General features: G+C 46.6%; 1 protein-coding gene across 1 annotated transcript; it reads left to right on the forward strand.

Moving 5' to 3' along the window:
- Window positions 1-1,003: 1,003 nt before the first annotated feature.
- LOC147119835 (putative G protein-coupled receptor 139) lies at window positions 1,004-9,443 on the forward strand. Its single transcript, XM_085984156.1, has 3 exons — window positions 1,004-1,115; window positions 5,702-6,586; window positions 9,151-9,443. The coding sequence occupies exons 1-3, from the start codon at window positions 1,004-1,006 to the stop codon at window positions 9,441-9,443; spliced, it is 1,290 nt and encodes a 429-aa protein (XP_085840282.1).
- The last annotated feature ends 17,865 nt before the right edge of the window (window positions 9,444-27,308 follow it).

Genomic DNA, 27,308 nt, shown 5'->3' on the forward strand with positions numbered 1-27,308 from the left:
CCCGAGCCTCTGAATAGTAAAGACGTGTTTTATTTTGTTAACAGTGGAGTCTGTGATTATTTATAATACAACCCACAGACTTAACAGAAACCAAGAACAGAAAGATCTTGTGCTAAGGAGATTACGGGGGCCCAAAGCCTGTGGTGGGAGGCAGAGCTTCCCGGGTTCTTGATTGGGTAGAATGCAGGTTTAAGGAAAATACATGATTAGATGGATCTTTCTGTAGTTCAGGTTCTGGGGGTATATCCTAGTGGGTTTGTGTCATTCTCAGACTAGACGGGCCAGGAAGGGCACTGATCCAGACAGGTGCAGATGCTCCTGTGAGTAGAAGGAACCAGGATTGGGCCACGCCTACTACCCAAAGGACAATGACGAGCAATATAATTCTGTATCGTACTTTGTAAACTGCTGCTCCAATACTGGGTGTATTAAGTTTCACTTATGCTTAAATAAAGAAGGAAAGAAAGACTTGCATTTATATAGTGCCTTGCACGACTATGGGACGTCCCAAAGCGCTTTACGGCCAATGAAGTACTTTTTTGAAGTGTAGTCACTGTTGAAATGTGGGAAAACCATAACTGTTAACAATATGGAGCCACCTTCGAACCATTGAACAGACAGTCTAAAGGGGCTTCCATTTTCTCTTTGAACAGTTGCTACATGCTGATATCAAGTATTCTACATTTCCTTTCCGCAGAAGTTTAAAGGAAAAACACCAGAAAATTGCAATGTGACTCCAGTGTTCAGCTCACATTGTAGCTATTCGGCGTTTTCATTTAGAACTCGGTGGCGTCCAGTTTTGTCCATTCTACTGCAACAGAAATCAGAGTCAAATCCGGTGCATTCATCTGTTTGTCCAATGACTATAACTAACACCAATGGTGATGTCACCTAACTTGTTTGTGGAATGATTGTAACTAACACTTATGGTGATGTCATATAATTGTGTCTCGGAGGGTTCTCATCAGGTATAATAAGGGATCCTTTAAATGTCGAACAGAGCATGTGTGGGATCCGGAATCGACATTGCTGCTTCTCACAGAAAATGCACGCCCCACCCAGAGGCCTAGTATATGCCATTTACTACACTGTCCTTGCAGCTATCGCTGTGCCAGGTAAAGTATTGCAGTAAGATATTGATTGTAAAAAGCGTTAGTTATCTGGATCGTCTCAGTAACTTGTTATTGGCCACACTTTGTGCAATGTGTTCCCCCCGGAGTCGTCTGTACAGCGGGATTGGTTCGACCGATGTTACACATAGAAGGACTGTAGTTCAGTGCGACAGTTGATTGCAATTACCTTCAAGTGTTTATGCCGGTTGTTTACTTTCATGTATGATAGCAAAATACTGCGGATGCTGGAAACCCGAAATAACAACAGAAAATGCTGGAAAAACTCAGCAGGCCAGGCAACATCCGTGGAGACAAAATAGAGTCAACGTTTCGGGTCAAACTCGTTGTCAAGACTGGAAAGGCACAGGAAATTAAATAGATTGAAAGGCCAGGCTGGGAGAGAACAAAAGAGAAGTGAAGAGACGTTAAGAGGTATTCAAAACGAGACGAGATGGTGATAGGACTAGTGGAGACAAAAGACGGCTCTAGATTAGGTGTGAAATGACCTGGCAGAATGAGAGACAGCTGCCATGTGGGAGAGAGAAAAAAAAGGGTGGGAAAGGGCCATAACAAAGGTGGGGATAAAAAAATAAGTAAAAATGTAATGGGGGCCGAGGTTATGATCTGAAATTGTTGAACTCTATATTGAGTCCGGAAGGCTGATAAGTGCCTAATCGGAAGATGAGGTGCTGTTCCTCGAGTTTACACTGTGCTTCCGTGGAACAATGCAAGAGCCCAAGTACAGTGAGGTCTGAGTGGGAATGAGGCAGTGAATTAAAATGGCAGGTGACCGGAAGCTGGGGGTCACCCTTACAGACTGAACAGAGGTGTCCCGCAAAGCAGTCACCCAATCTGCGTTTGGTCTCCCCAATGTAGAGGAGACCACATCGTGAGCAGCGAACACAGCATACTAGAATGCAAGAAGTACAAGTAAATCGCTGTTTCACCTGGAAGGGGTGTTTGGGGCCCTGGACAGTGGGAAGGGGTGAGGTATAAGGGCAGGTGTTGCATCTCCTGCGCTTGCACGGGAAGGTGCTGAGTGAAGGGTAAGGGGTGCTGGGGGTGATAGAGGAGTGGACTAGGGTGTCTCGGAGGGAGCGGTCCCTATGGAATGCTGAAAGGGGAGGGGAGGGGAAGATGCATTTGGTGATGGGATCACATTGGAGGTGGCGGAAATGGCGTAGGATGATCCGTTGAATGTGGAGGCTGGTGGTGTGAAAGGTGAGGACAAGGGGAACTCTGTCATGGTTCCAGGAGGAAGGGGCAGGGGTGAGGGCAGATGTGCAGGAGATAGAATGGACATGGTTGAGGGCCATGTCAACCACGGTAGAGGGGAATCCTTGGTTGAGGAAAAAGGAAGATATGTCGGAAGCACTGGTGTGGAAGGTGGCATCGTCAGAGCAGATGCGGCTGAGACGGAGAAACTGGGAGAATGGAATTGAGTCCTTACAGGAGGCGGGGTGGGAGGAAGTGTAGTCCAGGTAGCTGTGGGAGTCAGTGGGCTTGTAGCGAATGTTGGTCAATAAGCTATCCCCAGAGATGGAGATGGAGAAGTCGAGGGAGGGAAGGGAAGACTCATAGATGGACCATGTGAAGGTGAGGGAAGGCTGGAAATTGGAGGCAAAGTGAATGAAATTGTCTAGTTCAGGGCGAGAGCAGGAAATGGCACTGATACAGTCATCAATGTGCCGGAAAAAGAGGTGCAGGAGGGGACCCGTGTAGGACTGGAACAAAGAGTGTTCCACATATCCCACGAAAAGGCAGGCATAGCTGGGACCCATTCGGGTACCCATAGCAACACCTTTGATTTGGTGAAATGAGTTGATTCAAAGGAGAAGTTGTTCAATGTGAGAACAAGTTCAGCCAGGCGGAGGAGGGTAGTGGTGGATGGGGACTGTTCACGCCTCTATTCAAGGGAGAAGCGGAGCGCCCTCAGGCTATACTGGTGGTGGATGGAGGTGTAGAGGGATTGTATGTCCATGGTGAAAAGGAGCCGGTTGGGGCCAGGAAACTGGAAACTGTTAAAGTGGCAGAGTGCGTCCGAAGAGATGCGGATGTAGGTGGGAAGAGACTGGACAAGGGGAGAATAGATAGAGTCGAGATAGGAAGAGATAAGTTCGGTGGGGCAAGAACAGGCTGAAACGATGGGTCTACCAGGGCAGTCCTGTTTGTGGATCTTGGGAAGGAGGTAGAAGCGGGCTGTGCAGTGTTGGGGAACTATGAGGTTGGTGGCCACGGGGGGAAGATCTCCAGAGGAGATGAGGTCAGTGACTGCCTTGGAAACGGTGGCTTGATGTTTGCTAGTGGGGTCATGGTCCAGGCAGAAGTAGGAGGAGGTGCTGGAGAGTTGGCGATCAGTCTCCATACAGTAGAGGTCGATTCGCCAAACAACAACAGCACCACTCTTGTCAGCAGTTTTAATGACAATGTCAGGGTTGGATCTAAGAGAATGGAGTGCTGCAAGTTCAGAGGGAGGTAGGTTGGCGTGAGTGAGGGGAGCAGAGAAATGGAGGTGGCTGATGTCACAATGGCAGTTAGCGATGAAAAGATCTAGAGAGGGTAAGAGGGTACTTTCATGGTTGTACTCGGCCTGTGTAGTGGTGCAGAGTGAAATAAGCCGACCCGAACACCCACCTCGAAATAACACTTCGAAATGTGTCTCCATTTTCTCCAACCACCACGCTGTGAGGAGCGGGCGAACTATCCACCAGCTCCCGCCTTGCTCCCGTTTAACTGTTTCTGGACGATTGTGGATAGATGGAGACAATTTAACTACAAAAATATCTTTGTGTTTTTAAACTGAATTACATGTACCTATAACAATTGCGTTGAAATCAAGTCGAATAATATTTCACCTCCCTCAGTTCCAGGGATCTAAGCTCTGTTCCCACCTTCTCTCATCCCCTGGCGCGACTCCGAGCAATCGGTTGCAGCTGGGTGTGACTGGGAAACGTGATTGCTTTAAATGACAATTTTTATTGCACATCATATCACTGCAGTGCACAAGCAGGCTAGATACCAACAGCACACTGAGAAACCGTGTTCATACATTTTTATCACGTTATTCATATTTTATTTCAGTGGTATTATCACATTACTGTAATTGATGAATCTGTCTGATTTATCTTCCCTTTTCTCCTGCGGATTGGCTCAAGCTGGGGTGCGGTTGTGAGGGCGCTCTCAGCCCCCAGGTGCCTTGGCGTTCTATATATTCAAGTTATTTACAGTGTAATTCTTCAGTCGCTGTGGAAGATCCGCAGTCATGTCTTTAATTTGTACATCGGGTGTGAGACAAACATCGAATTCCAACAGGTGTACTATTGTACAAAATGCAGAAACGCTGCCTATCTGTTCAAAGCCAACCCCACCACTGAACTGAAGAGCCGCAGATCATATGGGCGGATGATGAGTACAGCGAAAGTGGTCTTCCGACCGTCTAAGAACTGAACACCCTGTGAGAAAACAAAGGGGCATCAATTGAGAGGCATGGCTGCAGCAACTAAATTAAATTAATTAACTCGCGTTAATTTTCTGCAATTCAAATTGGTCCGCATAGATATACAAATAATTGATGACTGCTTTCAAGAACTACATGCATTTATATAGCCACTTTCACGACCTCGGGACGTCAAAACGCGTTTTACAGCCAATGAAGTACTTTTGAAGTGTGGTCACTGTTGTAACGTAGGAAATGCGGCAGCCAATTTACACACAGCAAGCTCCCACAAACAGCAATGTGATAACGACCAGGTAATCTGTTTTAGTGATGTTGGACTGGACTGGTTGAGCAGAATGGCCTGTTTCTGTGCCGTATATCCTATGTGATTGAGGAATAAATATTGGCCAGGATACCCGGGATAATTCCCCTGCTTTTCTTCGAGATAGTAGCATGGGATCTTATAAGTCCACCTGAGAGATCAGACGGGGCCTCGGTTAAACATCTCATCCGATGAATGTAATGAATATGTGAATCATTGACTGTTGATTAATAATGATAGGTGAACCATTTGTTGACAAATGCAGCATTAATCAATCCAACATATCAATCAATTGCTGAGATGATTTAATGATTTACTTTACGCTGATTGGCTTCAACGAATCGACTTATTGAAGGTAAGCTAAAGGTCAACAATTCGAAACCTTCAAATAAGTGACTAGTTTATTAATAAACCTTATTCCGGGAACACGTTAATCCCGGGCTTCTGTTCCATTTTATAACCCCGACCATTGGTTTGATTCTTCACTGGACTTCCACACTCGCTGCTCCTGACATCTTTCCTAAAAACGCTGCTCTGTCCCTCCTCAGGCAGGTACGGGTTATTTTAATTATCATTGCACAGTCCACTCTTTTAATCCATTTGAAACGTATAAGATTGTTTGACTGGATTTGTTCCCTTATGGATCCCCATTATAAATGAAAATTATTAACTTTCATTCACCCGAACTGGCGGTCTGTCCCACTTCCACTTTGGATTATTACACTGTTTTCGTCGCTTCAGCTAACAAAGCTGCTATTTTTGCATAATTCCGGTCAACCTAACACTTCTTTGGAGCTTACTCTAATTTTTCATCTCTCTCTAACCTTGCAGTCAATTTAGTGGCGATTGTGATCCTGTCCCGAGGAAGGTGCGGTCTCTCCAGATGTATCACTCGGTACCTGGTGTCCATGGCGGTGACGGATCTCCTGGTCATTCTCACTGCTGTGATATTAAACCGGATTCCGGGTATTTATTTTCCTGATAGTTTCTTGTCCATCACCCCGGTGTGCAGTCTCAACATTGCATTAATACATGCATCCAGAGACAGTTCGGTCTGGTTAACGGTCGTGTTCACCTTCGATCGATTTGTGGCCATTTGTTGCCAGGAGTTGAAAACAAATTATTGCACCGAGAAAACGGCGGCTGTAGTTATAGGAACAATCTGTGCGCTGGGATGTCTGAAAAGCGTCCCATGGTACTTTATACACGAGCCCATGTACATAAGTAACAATGTCCCGTGGTATTGCAGACTGAAGAAAATCCGTTATACCTCACCCGTATGGAGAGCGTTTGACTGGTTCGACCGTATTTTGACCCCATGTGCCCCGTTCCTTCTGATTTTGCTGCTCAATGCTCTGACCGTCAGATACATTCTAGTGGCCAGTGGAGCCCGCAGGAGACTCCGGGCCCACAGCAATGGAGAGAATCAGAGTGACCCAGAGATGGAGAGCCGGAGAAAGTCCATCGTTTTACTCTTCGCCATCTCGGGCACTTTCATCCTGTTGTGGATGACGTTTGTTGTACAGTTCTTTTATGAGCGATTTACAAATGATTATATAATCAAAGGCTTCAGTGACCCCAAATTTATTCTACAAGAAAGCGGAAATATGCTTCAGCTGTTGAGTTCTTGCACCAACACCTTTATTTATGCAGTGACTCAGTGTAAATTCAGAATGGAGTTAAAGAACGCGGTCACATATCCACTGAATGTACTCGGTGAATTAATAAAATAATGAAGGTATAAACCACAGGATTAATTGTGCATTGTGAGAATTGTCCATGGAGTGCTTCAGAGTTTGGAAAACAATGTTATTGAGATAAGGTGAATACAATAAATCTGTACGTTTGTGGGCTGGCATCAGATAAAATAAGACCATAAGAATATAAGAAACAGGAGCAGATGTAGGCCAATCGGCCCCTGGAGCCTGCTCCGCCATTCAATAAGAACATGGCTGATCCAACCTTCCTACTCTCCCCCCATACCCCTTGACTTCCTTGTAGTTCAAAAGTCTGTCAGTCTCCGCCTTGAATATATTCAATGACTCCGCTTCCACAGCTCTCTGGGGTAGAGAATTCCAAAGATTCACAACCCTCTGAGAGAAGAAATTCCTCCTAATCTCCGTCTTAAATGGGCGACCCCTTATTCTGATGCTGTGCCTCCTAGTTCTAGATACCCCCACTAGGGGAAACATCCTCTCAGCGTCCAGCCTGTCCATGCCCCACAGAATCTTATGTTTCAATGAGATCACTTCTCATTCTTCTAACCTCCAATGAGTATAGACCCAACCTGCACAATCTTCTGTCATACATCAACCCCTTCATCCCAGGAATCAACCTAGTGAACCTTCTCTGCATTTCTTCCAATGCAAGTATATCCTTCCTTAATTATGGAGACCAGTACTCCAGGTGTGGTCTCACCAGCGCCCTTTAAAGTTGCATCAAAACTTCCCTACTTTTATACTCCAACCCCTTGCAATAAATGCCAACATTCCATTAGCCTTCCGAATTACTTGCTGTACCTGCAAGGTAACTTTCTGTGTTTCATATACTAGGACCCCCAGATCCCTTTGTACCGCATCATTTAGTAGTCTCACTCCGTTTAAATAATAATTTGCTTTTTCATTATTCCTTCCAAAGTGGATAAACTCACATTTTCCCACATTATACTCCATCTGCCAAATGTTTGCCCATTCATATAACCTATCTATAACCCTTTGCAGACTTTTTGTGTCCTCCTCACAACTTGCTAACCCACCTATCTTTGTATCATCAGCAAATTTGGCTACAGTACCCTCGGTCCCTTCATCCAAGTCATTAATATAGATTGTAAATAGTTGAGGCCCCAGCACTGATCGCTGTTGCACCCCACTAGTTACTGATTGCCAACCAGAAGATGACCCATTTATCCCGACTCTCTGTTTTCTGTTAATTAGCCAATCCGCTATCCATGCCAATATATTACCATTAACCCGGTGTGCTCTTATCTTGTGCAGTAACTTTTATGTGGCACCTTATCGAATGCCTTCTGGAAATCCAAATACACTACATCAACTGGTTCCCCTTTATCCATCCTGTTTGTTACATCCTCAAAGAACTCTAGAAAATTTGTCAGACACGATTTCCCTTTCATAAAACCATGTTGCCTCTGCTTGATTGACTTATGATTTTCTAAATGTACTGCTATTACCTCCTTAAAAATGGATTCCAGCATTTTCCCAATGACAGATGGTAGGCTAACTGGCCTATAGTTTCCTGCTTCTGTATCCCTCCTTTCTTGAATAGTGGCGTAACATTTGTGGTTTTCTAATCTGCTGGGACCTCTCCAGAAGCCAGGGAATTTTCGTAGATTATAACAAACTTATCCACTATCTCTGCAGTGATCTCTGCAGCCACTTATTTTAAGTCCCTAGGATGCAGGCCATCTGGTCCAGGGGACTTCTCGGGCTTTAGCCCCATTAGTTTGCTTTTTCTCATTACTTATTACTTTTTTTTCCAGCGATAGACATTGTTTTAGGTTCCTCCCTCCCGATAGCACCTTGATTATCTATTATTATTGGGAACTTTTTAGTGCCTTCTATCGTGAAGACCGATACAAAATAATTGCTTAGAGACTCTGCCATTCCTCTATTTCCCATTAGAATAGGCATGAAAGCTGCTACATTGTTGTAATGTGAGACAGAGAAGGGAACCTCCCACTCGACCTGGTCTGGCCTACATGTACTCCAGTCCTATACTAAACAAATGACTCTTCGTGTCGGCATGACCAATAGGGATGAATAGTAATTGCAGATTTGGCAGTTTCACCCTAACACCAAGTACAAATTTGTCAAAAAATGTATACGTATAAAATATTACCCAGCAATAAATTAGTGTAAATATGAGACTCACAAGCTGGCATAGAGGCGTAGTCATGGGCAACAAACCCACCGTTGATTGGGGCTGCTGATCTGACTGTACCAGAGACAAAAACCACCCCAATTTAGTGTCTTGTAACCATACAGAACCAATGACACAAACATCCCAATTTACTGACATCAGTAACTGCACTTCCAAAAGCACTTCATTGTCTGTAAAGCGCTGTGGGACGTCCGGTGATGCGCTAATTAAGTGCAAGTCTTTCTTTCTTACAGTTAATTTCGTGGCGATTGTGATCCTGCCCCGAGGTAAGTCCGGTCTCTCCAGATGTATCACTCGGTACCTGGTGTCCATGGTGGTGACGGAACTCCTGGTCATTATCACTGCTTTGATATTAAACCGGATTCCTATTATTTATTTTCCAGGTAGCTTCCTGTCCATTACTCCCGGATGCAGTCTCAGCATTACTTTAATTCATGCATCAAGAGACAGTTCTGTCTTGTTAACGGTCGCTTTCACCTTCGATCGATTTGTGGCCATTTGTTGCCAGAAGTTGAAAACAGAATATTGCACCGAGGAAACCGCGGCTGTTGTTATAGGAACGATTCGTGCACTGGCATGTTCTAAAAGCGTTCCCTGGTATTTTCTGCACGAGCGCATCTACAGAATTAATAATGTCCCGTGGTATTACAGACAGAAGGATATCCGTTATACGTGACTTGCATGGACCGCATTTGAATGGTCTGATCGTCTTTTAACACCATAGGGTCAATTTTAATTCAGGTGCGGGGAATTGGTGGTTTCCCCTAATTTACTGATTCCATCACGATTGCAAATGGGTCTGTGAGATTGATACAAATGTACCACAATTGGCCAATTGATTTCCAGCGTGTGGGAAGCCTTGGCAATTCAATATTTCCAGTCAAAAAGTCGCAGAACTTGACGTCATTATTGCTGCTGCTCTTAAGTTCCACAGCAAGCCTTGCTTCTTCTGCAAGCTTCCAACCTTCAACATTAACATAGTTAACATAGAATTTAGGAGCAGGAGTAGGCCATTCGGCCCCTCAAGCCTGCTCCGCCATTCAATGTGATCATGGCTGATCCAAATTCAGTACCCGGTCCCTGCTTTCTCCCCATACCCCTTGATCCCTTTAGCCTTAAGAAATATATCCATCTCCTTCTTGAATATATTTAATGAATTGGCCTCTACTGCCTTCTGTGGTACAGAATTCCACAGGTTCACCACACTCTGGGTGAAGAAATTCCTCCTCATTTCTGTCCTAAATGGCATACCGTTTACCCTTAGACTGTGACCCCTGGTTCTGGACTCCCCGACCATCAGGAGCATCCTTCCTGCATCTAGTCTGTCCAGTCCTGTCAGAATTTTATAAGTTTAATTGAGATCCCCTCTCATTCTTCTAAACTACAGCGAGTACAAGCCCAATCGACCCAATCTCTCCTCATACGTCATACCTGCCATCCCAATTATCAGCCTGGTGAATCTTCGCTGAACTTGTTCCATGGCAAGAACATCCTACCTCAGGTAAGGTGACCAAAACTGCACACAATACCCAAGATGTGGTCTCACCAAGGCCCTGTACAACTGCAGCAAGACATCCTTGTTCCTGTACTCAAAGCCTCTCGCTACGAAGGCCAAAATAACATTTGCCTTCCTAACCGCCTGCTGCACCTGCATGCTTACCTTCAGCGACTGGTGCACAAGGATACCCAGGTCTCATTGCACTTCCCCTTCTCCCAATCTATTCCCATTCAGATAATAATCTATCTTCCTGTTTTTGCCACCAAAGTGGATAACCTCACATTTATCCACGTTATATTGCATCTGCCATGCTTCTGCCCAATCACCCAACCTGTCCAATTCATACTGGAGTTTCTCGGTATCCTCCTCACAACACACACGCCCACCCAGCTATGTGTCGTCTGCAAATTTGGAGATATTACATCTAGTTCCATCATCCAGATCATTAATATATATTGTGAATAGCTTGGGTCCAAGGTCCAATCCCTGCGGTACCCCACTAGTCACTGCCTGCCACTCAGAAAAAGTCCCGTTTATTCCAACTCTTTGCTTTCTGTCTGCCAACCAGTTCTCTATCCAAGTCAATACCTTGCCCCCAATCCCATGTGCCTTAACTTTACACGCTAACCTCTTATGCGGGACCTTATCGAAAGCCTTCTGAAAGTCCAAATATACCACATCCACTGGTTCTCCCTTATCTATTTTACCAGTTACATCCTCAAAAATTTCCAGTAGATTAGTCAAGCACGATTTACCTTTTGTAAATCCATGTTGACTTTGTCCGATCCTGTCACTGTTTTCCAAGTGCTCAGCTATTACATCCTTTATAATGTAAGAAATCACACAACACCAGGTTATAGTCCAACAGCTTTATTTGAAATCACAAGCTTTCGGAGCGCTGCTCCTTCTTCAGGTGAAGAAGGAGCAGCGCTCCGAAAGCTTGTGATTTCAAATAAAGCTGTTGGACTATAACCTGGTGTTGTGTGATTTCTTACATTCGTTCACCCCAGTCCAACTCCGGCATCTCCACACCATCCTTTATAATGGACTCTACAGCATTTTCCCCACTACCGATGTCCGGCTTACCAGTCTGTAATTCCCCATTTTCTCCCTACCACCTTTTTTGAATAGTGGGGTAACATTAGCTACCCTCCAATCCATGGGTACTGTTCCAGATTCCATCGAATGTTGGAATATGATCAGCAATGCATCTACTATTTCTAGGGCCACTTCCTTAAGTACCCTAGGATGTAGATTATCAGGCCCTGGGGATTTATTGACCTTCAGTCCCATCAATTTCCTTAACACCATTTCCTTACAAATACTGATTTCTTTCAGTTCCTCCCCTTCATCAGACCCTATGTTCCCCGACATTTCTGGGAGGTTATTTGTGTCCTCCTTTGTGAGGACAGAACCAAAATGTATATTTAATTGTTCTGCCATTAAGATGGCACAGGAGCCTGCAGGAGGAACCGCCAGCGGGAGGGCCAGATCTGTGCCCAAGTTTGATGAAGCTTCACTACAGGCATTATTGGATGGTGCTCGGACCCACAGGGAGGTCCTCTTCCCTTCTTCAGGGAGGAAGTGGCCTCCCTGCCAGACCAAGGCTGTGTGGCTAGAGGTGGCAAACCAAATCAACTGCTTGGGGCTCACACAAAGAATGTGGTTGCAGTGCAGGAAAAGATTCCATGACTTTCTTTGCACTGGAAATATAAGTACTGTCTGATGTTTCCACCACTCTCAATCTGATCCCCATTACCTTTCCTCACCAGCACTCAGCTTTTGCAATCTCTTCCTGCACATCCCGCTAGACACTCACATTCATGCAACCTTACCCATTCCCTCTCTCTCTATGCTCACACTCACAGAACTATGCCACCATGCAGCCCTCACACTCCCTCTCACTCTGATGCTTTGAACACAACTGACAGCATAGAGGGAGGGCCCTTGGTATTGCAACCTCACTCCATCTTTGTCTCCTTCTAAGTATCTATGCTATGCAATCACTGCACTCACTCCTTCATTCTCACTCAACCTCCACTTGTCTCCCTCATTGCAGGAAAAGAGAGCACAGAACAGGAGAGAGCGAGCCAGGACAGAAGGAGGGCCGCCCTCATTAGCCCAGCTCACCCCCTGGGAGGAAGGCGTTCTGGAGATTGCCGGGGCTGACCGAGATATGGACATTGGGGAAGGATAGGCAGGAGCATCCCCGCAAGCTGGTGACAGAATAGTTTTCCATCACTCTCATTGGCATTGCAAGAGTCGCTGATAATGATTCTGAAGCTACATCATATGGACTTATGATCATTTGCAAAATGCAATGTGCATGTAACCTTGGCATCACATCTCTAACTTTTTTCTTGACTCCCCCACAGGACCATAGAGAGCCCCGTCCCCACTGTGCAGGAGGAAGAGCCTGAGCAGCCAGACTCCTCAGAGGAATCTGCAACCTCTGAGGGCGCACCGTCAGCAGGAATAAGCGCACCCAGCACCAGCGCAGACACTCACACCTCGGTGGGACCTTCGGGACATAGAGTAGAGTTGTCAACTGGTGTATCACAGCTCACAAGTGAGCATCAGCAGATTGTGGAGACAGGGACAGCAGTGGAGACTCCTCGTCGGAGGGCGCAGGACTCTGCCAGCTCGGCTCAGCTGCATGTGGACCCTCTGCCTCTGGATCCATCTGTAAGAGCAGAGGTGATGGAACTCCATGCACAGATGCAGGAGTATCTGGCAGGTTTTGTCTCCGGGGTCGTTGCGAGTGTGGAGTGAATGGAGGAGTCCAAATGAACAGGAGCAGAGCCTTTGTGGAGTCAGTGGCGCATGAATGCATCAACACAGAGAGGATGGCTACCTACGTGGAAATGATTGCTGGTGTGTTAAGGCTGGGTACGGTAGAGGAGAGGAGCGCTCATGGAGGAGGTTAGTCGCCAGGGTATGGAAAACATGGTGAGTGTTCAGAATAGAATGATATCTCTTGAGGAGCGATGGGAATCTATTGAACAGAGAAACTGTAGTGTATGTGCCTTTAAGAGCCCCAGGTGTGCTGTAATGCTGGTAATGGCCACTGGGGCTATATAAGCCTGTATATTGTGTATATCCGTTAGAACCCCCCCAAAACTTTGCTTAGTAAACACCTATGAACCAACTCCTGTCTTCAGTGTCTTTAGCAACACACGGACACTACAGTGGCGACGAAGTGGAAACGGACTTACCTGCAATTTGGCAGCACCTCAAGGACATCGATTCCTCGGGCGTCCAGAAGACTTAAGAAAGTGAGAGAAGCTGTGGTTTCACCAGCGGGCCAAGCTGGTGTCAGGTACTGCGCTAACCCTTCCTGGGTGTCAGGCTGGGGCTCCAGCGGCTGGCTCTGCAGCTGAGACAGGCAGCGAAATCGGAGGCAAGCAATAACGGACTGGGAGGGAGCACTCGGGAGACGGCCGGTGCGGCAAGCAGGTCAGCGTTCAGACCTGGAGAGAAAGTCCCGCAGGAACGAGACTCCAACTGTAAATAAATTTTAAAAAAAAGAACGGGAACCGCAGGAAACAGCGTTGTCATCGGCAGCAGCGGCGGGAAAGTGCGGGAAGTGCCATATCTTTTCTGAAATGCCTAAGTCTGGCAATATTGATGCTTTTGATAGCAAAATAAAGGATTGGACCACGTACATGGAAAGAGTAGAGGTATATTGCTCTGCAAATGGAATAGAAGATGAAAAAAAAGCTTCAGTACTGCTGAACCTAATGGGCGCAAAGGCATACCGGCTGTTACGAAATTTAATCACTCCAGCCAAACCAAAGGACAAGAATTTTAAAGAAATTGTTGATACCCTGCAGAAGCACTTAAACACAACACCGCTGCTGATAGTGGAACGATTCAAATTCTTCAACAGAAATCAACACAAGAATGAAAGTAACGCTGATTACCTAACCGAATTAAGAAAGCTATCAAAGTACTGCCAATTCGGGGCAGGACTAGCTTCAAGACATATTCGTTTGCGGTCTCTTAAGTGAAGGAACACAAAAAAGGCTGCTTTCTGAAAAAGATTTAACATTGGACAAAGTTTTCAGTATGGCTGTATCATACGAAGCAGCAGCAAGAGGAGCTGCAGAGATACAACAAAAGACACAGGACTTCGGCACCCATGAAATGACACAGGGTTTCAAAAGATGTTATTACTGCGGCAGATCCACCCATAACCAGAAGGACTGCTGGTTCAAGGACAAAGCATGCAGGCAATGCGGAAAAATTGGACACATTGCACGGGTATGCCGATCTGGATACAATAAATCCACGGATAGAAAAAAATAAATAAATAAAGGAAAGTACAGGAAGTTACAAATGATGATGGACAGTAGCTCCGAAGAGCAGAAGAGCGATAGTGACTCCGAAAACAAGAGACTAAGCTGTCTCAAATTACATAATGTACTTGCCAAAGATGATTACCAAACCATTTGGGTTACCCTCATGATAGCGGGGTCCCCAGTTAAAATGGAGCTAGATACAGGATCAGCTCTAACCGTAATAAATCGACGGGATTACGAGAGGATATTTTTGCATATACCTCTAAAAGACACATCCATTATCTTAAAAACATATACGGGGCAGAAAGTATAACCCAAAGGAAAAATAAGGGTGCCTGTTGTATACAACGGCAAAGAAATACAAAAGTTGTATTTATACATTCTACAAGATGGTGGTCCACTGTTGTTGGGATGTGAATGGATCAGAAAGATACGTTTAGACTGGCACTCCATTCAGGCACTGACGGTGACCAGTAAGAAAAAAACCAATGATGAAATCATACCTGAACGATTAAAAGACATCTTGGCCAACGCCAAAGAAGTGTTTCAGGAGAAACTAGGAATCTTGAAATGCATTACCGCCTCAATAAAAGTGGAAGATGCAGCAATTCCCCAATTTTTTAAGGCAAGACCGGTGCCATACACAATTCGTCCAGCAGTTGAGGCAGAGCTGGAGAAATTGGAAAATGCAGGCGTATTATCCAAAATAGATTGGAGCGAGTGGGCAACACCCATCGTTCCAGTCATGAAAAAAGCATTGAATAATGATAAATCTGAAGAACAGAGAAAAATTCGCATCTGTGGAGACTTCAAGGTGACTGTAAACCCGGTCCTTCACACAGTACAGTACCTCTTCCGAGGATAGAAGATATTTTCGCCTCACTATGCGGAGGGAAACGTTTCACCAAAATTGACTTGGCACAGGCATATCTACAGATGGAGGTTGAGGGGGCCTCTAAAAAGTATCTCACGATAAACACACACAAAGGCCTGTACCAGTACAATCGACTGGTTTTTGGAGTAGCATCAGCTCCAGCTATCTGGCAAAGAGCTATGGAGCAAGTCCTGCAAGGGGTTCCGGGGACTCAATGCTACCTAGACGACATCCTTGTAACAGGAGAAAATGACAACGAGCACCTTGCCAATTTGGAGCAGGTGCTCACTAGGCTAAAAGAACGGGGCCTCCGAGCAAATCGCCCCAAGTGCGAATTTTTCCAAATCAGATATCATATTGTGACCACATAATTAATAATGAAGGGTTGCATAAGTCACCTGAAAAAATTGAAGCGGTCATATAAGCCCCAGCACCTGAAAATGTTTCACAATTAAGGTCGTTCCTGGGATTAATAAATTACTATCATGAATTTTTACCGAACATATCAACTCTTCTACACCGTCTTAATGAACTGCTACAAACAGGAGTGATTTGGAAATGGAACGAAGACTGTAAATGTGCCTTCCATAAATGCAAAGACTTATTCACATCCGAAGAAGTTTTGGCTCATTACAACCCATCACTGCCAATCAGACTGGCGTGCGATGCATCCCCTTACGGCATAGGAGCAGTATTATCCCATAAATTCCCTGATGGCTCAGAACAGCTGATAGCTTTTGCGTCACACTCATTAAACTCAGCTGAGCGTATCTATGCCCAAATCGACAGGGAAGTACTCAGCCTGGTATGGGGAGTGAAGAAATTCTGCCATTACCTACACGGGCAAAAATTTACCTTGTTGACTGACCATAAACCCCTCATCTCCATATTCAACCCTAAAAAGGGTGTTCCCATTATGACAGCAAAAGGCTACAGAGGTAGTCCCTTTTTCTAGGGGCACACCAATACAACATAGAATACAAAGGATCAAAACAGCATGGGAATGCTGACGGTTTATCGCGCCTACCGTTGCCAATGTTAGAAGAGGCACCTACAGTAGACCCAGTAGAGATGTTCCACTCTACCATAGTGGAATGTCTACCAGTAACAAACTCTGCCTTTGAAAGGGAGACGAGAAATGACCAGACTCTCTCACAGGTCTACGATTTAACAGTGAAGGGATGGCCAGCACATGGCGAACCACTGTTGCCAGCATTCTCGCAAAGAAGAGAACAGCTGTCAGTGTGCCGAGGAACCTTGATGTGTGGATCCAGAGTGGTGATTCCACCCAAACTCCAGGATAAAGTGCGAAAGGAGCTTCACGAGGGGCATCTGGGTGGAGTGAAAATGAAGAACCTAGCTAGGGCGTTTGCATGGTGGTCAGGTATCGATGGAGACATCGAAGAAATGACCAAGAGCTGCCTAGGATGCAAGAAGGTCCAAAACGCTCCACCACAAGCCCCTCCACATCCATGTGAGTGGCCCTCATCTCCCTGGCAAAGGGTGCACAACGACTTTGCTGGTCCATTTATGGACTCAATGTTCTTAGTCGCAGTTGATGCACACCCCAAGTGGCTGGAGGTAATAAAGATGTCCTCCACCAACACGGAAAAAAAATCACAGTATTAAGGACCATATTTGCCAGGAATGGGCTGCCGGAACAGATATGTTCTGATAATGGACCGCAATTTGTGTCCGAAGAATTCAGAAAGTTCTTAAAAACCAATGGGGTTAAGCAATACACGTCCGCCCCATACCATCCTGCCACCAATGGATTGGCTGAAAGGTTTGTCCAGACCTTCAAGAAGGCCAGAAAGGCCATGGGTAATGAAGACATAAAACTTCAGCACAAGGTGGATAACTTCTTATTCGCATACAGGAATGCAACACATATGGTTACCAACCAAACTCCCGCCATGATGTTCTTCAATAGAAACCTAAGATGCCGGCTGGATTTGGTCAAGCCCAACATCAGAAGGGACGTGGAGAACTGGCACTTTCAAGGCATGAATGAAAGGCCAACTAGACCCTTCCAGATAGGTCAACAAGTTTTGGCCCGGGACTACCGTACCGAGAAATGACAGCCTGGAACTATCTGCACACGACTAGGACCACTGATGTATACCGTGGACATCGGAGAAAGCATAATAAGGCGCCATGCTGACCAAATCATAAAGTCATCCGAAAAGGAACAACCAACACCACAACTCTATACGTTGAACGATGAAGCAGAGATACCCATATCTACCTCCAATCCGGTGATGCTGGAACCCGATGAACCCGACACTGGCATTCAAGCCAAATCAGCCTTGCCAAAAGAACCTACTACACCACCAGAAACTACTACAGCCCCGAGGTGTTATCCGGACTGAGTCAGGAAGCCCCCTGAGAGACTGACTTATAATTAATTAACTACAGCAATGTGTATATTATTTTTCTTATAACATGTAATTAATAATTACTTAAAATATGATGTACTGGTTAGCTAAAAGGGGAGGAATTGTAGTGTATGTGCCTTTAAGAGCCCCAGGTGTGCTGTAATGCTGGTAATGGCCACTTGGGCTATATAAGCCTGTATATTGTGTATATCCGTTAGAACCCCCCCCAGACTTTGCTTAGTAAACACCTATGAACCAACTCCTGTCTTCAGTGTCTTTATCAACACACGGACACTACAGAAACCAGACCTTCATGGAAGTCCTTCTGTGTAGGACTGCCGTTGCAGATACGGGTCTCCATGCCCCCCCTGATGTGCAGCAAGCTGCTCTCAAGACACTTGCAGGCACTGAGGTGGACCTGACCCATGAGAGGGAGGTTGGTGGCAGAACTCAAGGAAGTGGGGTCTCCTCTCCAAACGCTCACACTTCCATGCCACTGCAGAGCCCTCGGTCAGAGCCCCGCCGCAGTCCAAACCCAATGGAGATAGAGGTCTCAACCCCTGCACAGCCACAGGAGCAGCAGACTGCTGGCATGCCCTCACAGGCTCACCATCCCAGAGGATGCCCGCCAAAGGTGTTGAGAAAGGAGCAGCAGGAAAGTGAGCAAGGGGCATCCACATCTGCTGAAGCCACAGCGGAACCACTACATAGGAGCATGCGTAAGAGGAAAATAAAGCACAAATAGTCACAAGGGTAGTCACTTGGGTGAAATGTTGTGTATTTTGTAAAAATTACATCAGTTGTATGTTTTTCATAAAAATTCTGGTGGCAACTTCTGCAGTTGTGGCGTGTGTCATTTCGCAAATGGGTTTGGAAGTCCTCTAATGCCAAGAGGGGAAGTAAAAAAAGGCCTCCCATGCTTCTGGTAGGTGCCTCAGTTGAGGAAGCGCTGAGTGAGGGTGGCGAGAGGGGTCTCACAGGAAGTCACACTGGAGAAGTGTGTGAGGCGCGTTTTACATGGGAAAAGGGTTAAACAGGCAGCGGCCTGTTAAAATGGGATATTAAAATCAAATCAGTGCTGTTTAAGGGCCCTAGAGACCATTCCCGCCTGTTGCAGGCGGGACTGATTCAGGTCAATCAGACACACCGAGGTTAAAATGGCGTGGTGGCAGGAACCAAGCGGGGGTCGCGAACCCCAGGTTTTGCAATTTTAACCCCCCGCATGCCTAAAAGCCCGCCTCATGGCCAAATGAAAATCGAGGCCCATGTATCCATAATGACCATTGTATTAACAGCCACCATGTATCTTTACTGACCACTGTATTATCAGCCCCCATGTATCCTTACTGACCATTGTATTATCAGTCCCCATGTATCCTTACTGACCACTGTATTATCAGTCCTCATGTATCCTTACTGCCCATTATATTATCAGTCCCCATTTATCCTTACTGACCATTGCATTATCAGTCCTCATGTATCTTTACTGACCATTTTATTATCAATTCCCATGTATCCTTACTGAACATTATGTTATCAGTCCCCATGTATCCTCATTGACCATTGTATTTACAAATGGTAAACTGTGCTTGAATAATCTACTGGAATTTTTTGAGGATGTAACTAGTAGAATAGATCAGGAAGAACCAGTGGATGTTGTGTATTTGGACATTCAGAAGGCTTTTGATAAGGTCCCGCATAAGAGATTAGCGTGTAAAGTTAAGGCACATGGGATTGGGGGCAAGGTATTGACTTGGATAGAGAATTGGTTGGCAGACAGAAAGCAAAGAGTTGGAATAAACGGGACTTTTTCCGAGTGGCAGGCAGTGACTAGTGGGGTACCGCAGGGATCGGTCCTAGGACCCCAGCTATTCACAATATATTTTAATGATCTAGACGAAGGAACTAGATGTAATAACTCCATTTGGAGATGACACAAAGCTGGCTGGGCGTGTGTGCTGTGAGGAGGATGCCAAGAAACTCGAGTATGATTTGGACAGGTTGGGTGATTGGGCAGATGCATGGCAGATGCAGTATAATATGGATAAATGCGAGGTTATCCACTTTGGTGGCAAAAACAGGAAGGCATTTTACTATCTGAACGGCAATAGATTGGGAGAAGGGGAAGTGCAACGAGAGCTGGGTGCCCTTGTGCACCAGTCGCTGAAGGTAAGCATGCAGGTGCAGCAGGCGGTTCAGAAGGCAAATTGTGTGTTGGCCTTCGTAGCGAGAGGGTTCGAGTACAGGAACAAAAATGTCTTGCTGCAATTGTACAGGGCCTTGGTGAGACCACACCTTGAGTATTGTGTGCAGTTTTGGTCGCCTTATCTGAGGAAGGATGTTCTTGCCATGGAAGGAGTACAGCGAAGATTGACCAGACTGATACCTGGGATGGCAGGAATGACGTATGAGGAGAGATTGGGTCGATTGGGCTTATACTCGCTGGAGTTTAGAAGAATGAGAGGGGATCTCATCGAAACTTATAACATTCTAACAGGACTAGACAGTCTAGATGCAGGAAGGATATTCCCGATGTCGGGGGAGTCCAGAACCAGGGGTCACAGTCTAAGGTTAAACGGTAAGCCATTTAGGACAGAGATGAGGGGGAATTTCTTCACCCAGAGTGTGGTGAACCTGTGGAATTCTCTAGCACAGAAGGCAGTTGAGGCCAATTCATTAAATATATTCAATAAGGAGTTAGATATATTTTTTAAGGCTAAAGGGATCAAGGGATATGAGGAGAAGGCAGGGACAGGGTACTGAGTTTGGATGATCAGCCATGATCTCATTGAAAGGCGGAGCAGGCTCGAGGGGCCGAATGGCCTAATCCTGCTCCTATCTTCTATGTTTCTATATTATCAGTCCCCCTATATCCTTACTGAGCATTGTATTATCAGTCCCCATGTATCCTTACTGACCATTGAATTATCACTCCCCATGTATTCTTACTGGCCATTGCATTATCAGTCCCCAGATATCCTTACTGACCATTGAATTATCACTCCCCATGTATTCTTACTGACCATTACATTATCACTCCCCATGTATCCTTACTGACCCTTGAATTATCACTCCCTGTGCTGTCTCTCGGTAGCAATTTATGTTAGTTTTCCAGTTAATTCAGGGGTTTGAGTAAGTTGGGTCGATTCCCATTGTGTGCTGCCACCTAGTGGCTATTTGGTACCTAGCAACTGCAGTAAAAGTGCAGTAAAGTGCTGTAAAGCACAGTAAGTGCAGTAAAGTAAACTACAGACCTACAGCGGCACATGCTCTGGGAAGTTGTATTGTTCCCATGCCTGAGTCCTGGATATTATTTGTCTGTAAGTACTTGAGAATGTTATAGATGATTAGTGTACACTGTATGTTGCAGAAAATGTTTAGTTTGTAACTTTTCTCTGTAAGCAAACTTACACAGATAGCCGTGAAGTGCTCGCTCTCTGTCTAGCTGGTTAACTAGTAGCTGTATTTTGATGCACTATGTACAGGGCTAATTTAAAGAGAATGCCTTCCAGTTTGCTAAATGTATATTCACAGTAAGCTGTGTTTCCACGTGTTTGGTAATTTACATGCCAAATGTACTGTGTTGCTCAGGCTTACCTAAATTTGTGTATGCATATCAGTTATGCGCTTGTATACTAATGTGTGCTTCCATTTCTGTGTTGTATTTCAGTTTTACAATAAGAATCCTTCAGTAAAGCTTTACAAGAAAAGTCAAGCCTTGTGATTTTATTGGGAAGGTATCAAGTTGTTAGCTATCTGTCTAGCTCTGCATAGGAACGCGCTGCGAGGGCAGAAAAGTAAAAAGACAACAGCACAGCGGGCTCAAGCACAAGAAGATACCACTCAGCTACCATGAGTCTACGCTCAGGAAGACAATATACCATAGAGGACGTCGACCAGCCAATCGAGAAGCATGAGCCTCTCCGAGCAAACGATGCCATGTCACAGTCCTCTAAAGCATCCTGTAGATCATATCGGCGGTCCAGCAGACCGTCGTCATCGACAGCTTCTGCAGCCGCCAAAGCATGTGCCAAGGCAAAAGCTGCCCAGGCTCAATTGTCCTTCGCTGAAAACGATGCTAGGGTGATGAAGCAGAGAGCTGACCTCGACGCCAGTCTCCACATTCTCCAAAGCCAGAGAGCTGCTGCTGCCGCTAAAGCTGAAGCCGCAGCTTATGAAGCAGGTGAGGAGAACGAAGGCGGGGAGCCCAGCCATGAAGCATATGTTCTAGAACAGCCCCTCAGTCCAGTGCAACGTACAAGTGAGTATGTCCAGCAACACTCCAAATTGTTCTCCAAGGAAACATCCAGCTATCTCGACGCAGAACCAGCTACTCACCACAGTAGCAAACAGCCTGTTTTTGGAGACACTGAGCTTAAAGGAGAAGAAACAAGTAAGGCTTACCTGCAGAGACCTCCACAGCACTCGGCCAATCCAGCCAAGCAGTCCTCACCCGAGCCACAAGGTGCACAAGAGCTCGCTAGGTACCTTATCCGCCGAGAATTGTTAAGTTCAGGCCTTCTAGAATTTGATGACCATCCTGAAAATTATTGGTCATGGAAAGCGTCCTCCCTGAGTACCACCAAGGACTTGAATCTGTCAGCCAGAGAAGAACTAGACTTGATGACAAAGTGGCTCGGAACTCAGTCGTCAGAACAGGTGAAGATAATTCGCTCAGCGCACGTCCGCAATCCCACAGCAGGCCTCAACCTGGTTTGGCAACGTCTCGAAGACTGTTATGGGACACCAGAAGCCATTGAACACGCACTGCTCAAGAAGATTGAGGACTTTCCGAAGCTAACCAGCAAAGATAATGTCGAGCTCCGAGAACTGGGCGACATTCTCCTCGAACTGGAGTGTGCCAAGGGAGAAGGTCACCTGATCGGCCTCTCGTATTTGGATACAGCTCGTGGGGTAAACCCAATAGTGGAAAAGCTCCCCTACAACCTTCAAGAGAAATGGATAGCTAAGGGATCCAAGTACAAGGAGGACAATGGAGTGGTATATCCCCCCTTCTCTCTCTTCTCCAGGTTCGTCCAACAACAGGCAAAGGTGAGGAATGATCCAAGTTTCACTTTCTCCACCCCCAGCAGTTACGCTCCTTCGAGAACAGAGAAACCCACAAAGTACAGCAATAAAGCCTCTGTGAGCGTGCACAAAACAGATGTTCCAGCCGAACCCTCAGTCAACCAATCCAGTTCTGCTGGGAATAAAGTGGATGACCCAGATCGTCAGTGTCCAATACACAAGAAGCCCCACCCACTCAAAAAGTGTCGAGGCTTTAGAGACAAGCCTATTGATGAGCGCAAATCATACCTGAAAGAGAATCGCATCTGCTTCAGGTGTTGTGGGTCGACTATGCACATGGCAAAAGACTGCAAGGTGACAATCAAGTGCTTCGAGTGCAACAGTGAAAAACACATCGCAGCCCTGCATCCAGGTCCTCCTCCTTCAACCACTGAGAGTGCTGTGGTTGACAAAGAGGATAGCGGGGAGCAAAGCAAAAGCACATCTTCCTCAGTCACCTCCAAGTGTACAGAGGTTTGTGGAAATGCAAGTAGCCCACGCTCATGCTCCAAAATCTGCTTGGTTAAAGCATATCCTGCAGGGAGAAAGGAGAAGGCAATCAAAATGTATGCAGTGCTTGATGAGCAAAGTAACAAGTCTCTAGCGAAGACAGAATTCTTCAATCTCTTTGAAGTCAAGGCCAGCGCAGCTCCGTACACGCTAGAAACCTGTGCAGGGACAACAGAGACTACGGGTAGGAGAGTTGGGAACTTCATGATTGAGTCCATGGATGGGAAACAACAGCTTCCCCTCCCCACCTTAATTGAGTGTGACATGATGCCAGACGTTAGGACAGAAATTCCCTCCCCAGAGGTCGCACACCATCAGCCCCACCTACAGCCAGTTGCCAACAAGATTCCAGCTGTGGACCCGGATGCTCCAATCCTCCTGCTCTTGGGAAGAGACATCTTAAGGGTGCACAAGGTGCGTGAGCAAATCAACGGGCCCCACAATGCTCCTTATGTGCAGCGGCTTGACCTGGGATGGGTCCTCGTGGGTGGAGTTTGCCTGGGAACAGTCCACAAACCAGCGGGTGTCAACGTCTATAAAGCAAATGTGTTGCACAAGGGTCGCACATCCTTTCTCAGCCCATGCCCAAACAGGATCCAGGTAAAGGAAGACTACGATGGCATGACGCAGCATCATAGGTCAACCTCCTCTGCCTGTGAGGAAGAGGCAGGCCTCACTGTGAGCACAGACAGCCTAGGATGCTCAGTGTTTGAAAGGTCCAAGGATGATGACAAGCCAGCACTATCCATGGGCGACAAAGCTTTCCTAACGATCATGGATGAGGAGGTTTACCAGGAGGATGGACACAGCTGGCTGGCACCCTTACCATTTCACTCTCCCAGACGCCATCTTCCGAATAACAGGGAACAAGCTATGAAGCGCCTCTGCTCACTCAGGAGAACACTGGAAAAAAGGCTAGAAATGAAGGGCCATTACATAGAGTTCATGCAGAAGATGCTGGACAACGACCAAGCCGAGCCTGCTCCACCTCTGGAAGAAGGTAAAGAACACTGGTACCTGCCAACATTCGGTGTGTATCACCGACAAAAGCCAGACCAGTTACGATTGTGTTTGATTCAAGTGCTGAATGTAAAGGAGTGTCTCTGAACGATGTACTCCTCAGCGGCCCAGACCTGAACAACACCTTGCTGGGAGTTCTTCTGCGGTTCAGGAAAGAACCTGTAGCCCTGACAGCAGATGTGCAGCAAATGTTTTATTGCTTCGTCGTCCGAGAAGACCACAGGGACTGTCTCCGCTACCTGTGGCATGAGGACAACGACATCAACAAGAATGTGATGGAGTACAGGATGAAGGTCCATGTGTTTGGAAACAGCCCTTCACCTGCTGTGGCTATCTACTGCATGAGGCGAGCCGCTCAGAAAGGTGAGCAAGAATATGGCTCCGATGCGAAGCATTTTGTTGAGAGACAGTTCTATGTTGACGATGGTCTTACCTCGGTTACCACACCTGAAGAAGCAATAGATCTCCTGACAAGAACCAGAGCGATGTTGGCAGAGTCCAACCTGAGACTACACAAGGTAGCATCGAACAGTGGACAGGTGATGGAAGCCTTCCCTGCAGAGGACCGTGCTAAGGATCTGAAGGATTTGCACCTTGGAGTGGATCATCTCCCCCTTCAATGGAGCCTGGGGCTCTCCTGGAACCTGGAAACAGACAGCTTCACATTCCTGGTGTCCCGTGAAGAAAGGCCATTCACACGGAGAGGCGTCCTGTCCACAGTCAACAGTTTGTACGACCCTTTGGGGGTCGTAGCTCCCATAACAATGCAAGGAAAAGCATTAGTACGGGAACTCTCATCGGATCAGAGTGAGTGGGATGCTCCACTCCTCCCAGAAAAAGAAGCAAAATGGAACCTATGGAAGGAGTCCTTGAAGGCTCTCAAAGACCTGCACATAGAGAGGTGCTACATTCCAGGCTCGCTGTCTTCAACACAGAGAAGAGAGCTGTGCATCTTCTCAGACGCTTCCACAGTAGCAATAGGAGCTGTGGCCTACTTGAGAGCAGCTGACACCGATGGGAAATACGATGTGGGATTCGTTATGGGGAAGTCCAAGTTGGCCCCTCGGCCTGCCCACACCATTCCACGTCTCGAGCTTTGTGCAGCTGTGTTGGCTGTTCAACTGTACGAGTTGATCAGAGACGAGATTGACATCGATGTGGGCGCCGTCAAGTTCTTCACGGACAGCAAGATTGTACTTGGTTACATCCACAACTCCACAAGAAGGTTTTATGTGTATGTTTCCAACCGGGTGACTCGTATCAGATGATCCACTCACCCTGACCAGTGGTGCTATGTCTCCACAGACCTGAACCCTGCAGACCATGCTACCATGTCTATACCAGCAGCACACCTACAGCAAAGCAGTTGGTTCTCGGACCCCTCTTTCCTGTCTAATGTCAACACAGAGGAGGCTCCTGAGTCCAATCCCTTCACCCTTGTGGAGCCTGAAGCTGATACTGAGATTCGGCCTGAAGTTACGATCCTGGTCACCAAAGCCTCAGAATCTCAGTTGGGCTCACAACGCTTCGAGCGATTCTCAAGCTGGAGAACACTCCGCCGAACCACAGCCTGACTCATTCATGTAGCAGCATCCTTCAAGTGGAATTCGGACAACATAGAAAGCAAAGGATGGAAATGTTCTAAAGAAGTCTCCAGCACAAGTGAGCTTTCACAAGCCAAAGGGGTGATCATTCGCTCTGTCCAGCATGATGTCTTCAAGGAGGAATTCAAATGCCTTGAAGAGGGACAGACATTCCCCAAGCAAAGCCCACTTAATAAGCTCAACCCAGTTACAGATGAAGATGGTTTGCTCCGGGTCGGAGGGAACATATCATCCGCAGACTTGTCAGGAGAAGAAAAGCACCCTCTGATCATCCCGCGCACCCATCACATTGCCACACTACTCGTGAGATACTATCATGAGCAAGTGGCTCACCAAGGACGACACATAACAGAAGGAGCTATCCGAGCAGCCGGATACTGGATAATCGGGAGCAAGCGTCTGGTTTCTTCCGTTATCCACAAGTGTGTTACCTGCCGCAAGCTACGAGGGAGGTTAGAGGACCAAAAGATGGCAGACTTGCCCGCTGACAGACTCACTCCAGAGCCTCCATTCACCAATGTGGGCCTTGACGTCTTTGGGCCATGGACCATCATGACGCATTGCACAAGAGGAGGTAGTGCAGGCAGCAAGTGCTGGGCGGTGCTCTTTACGTGCATGTCTACCAGAGCTGTGCACATTGAGCTGATCGAATCCATGTCAACAGACAGCTTTATCAATGCACTGAGGAGGTTTTTCTCAATCCGTGGTCCAGCCAAACTTCTCCGCTCTGACAGAGGGACTAACTTCGTGGGTGCCTGTAAGGAGTTGGACATCCACACGGACGATGCAGCGGTAGAAAGCTACCTCCAAAAGAAAGGATGCACGTGGGTGTTTAACCCCCCGCATTCATCCCACATGGGTGGTTCATGGGAGAGGCTCATCGGTGTTGCCAGGCGTATTCTGGATGCTATGCTGCTTCGGACGGGACCTACTCGTCTCACACATGACGTCTTAAGCACTCTCATGGCTGAAGTCATGGCGATCATGAATGCAAGACCCCTGGTGCCGGTGTCCACCGACCCAGACATGCCTGCAGTCCTCACCCCAACGATGCTCCTGACTCAAACGATGAGTGCTATTTCAGCCCCCTCTGGAAACTTTGACATGGCTGAGCTGCACAGGAAGCAGTGGAAGCAAGTCCAGTGTCTTGCAGACATTTTTTGGAAGAGATGGGGAGGAGAGTATTTGTCCATCCTACAGAGCCATATGAAATGGACAGAAGACAAGCCAATTGTCAAAGTGAGAGATGTTGTCTTGCTGAAAGACAGACAAGCACACAGAAATGAATG

This window comes from Somniosus microcephalus, chromosome 4 (assembly GCF_052327205.1).
Source record: "Somniosus microcephalus isolate GS21.2 chromosome 4, FLI_Smic_1.0, whole genome shotgun sequence".
In the NCBI taxonomy this organism is placed as follows: Eukaryota; Metazoa; Chordata; class Chondrichthyes; order Squaliformes; family Somniosidae; genus Somniosus; species Somniosus microcephalus.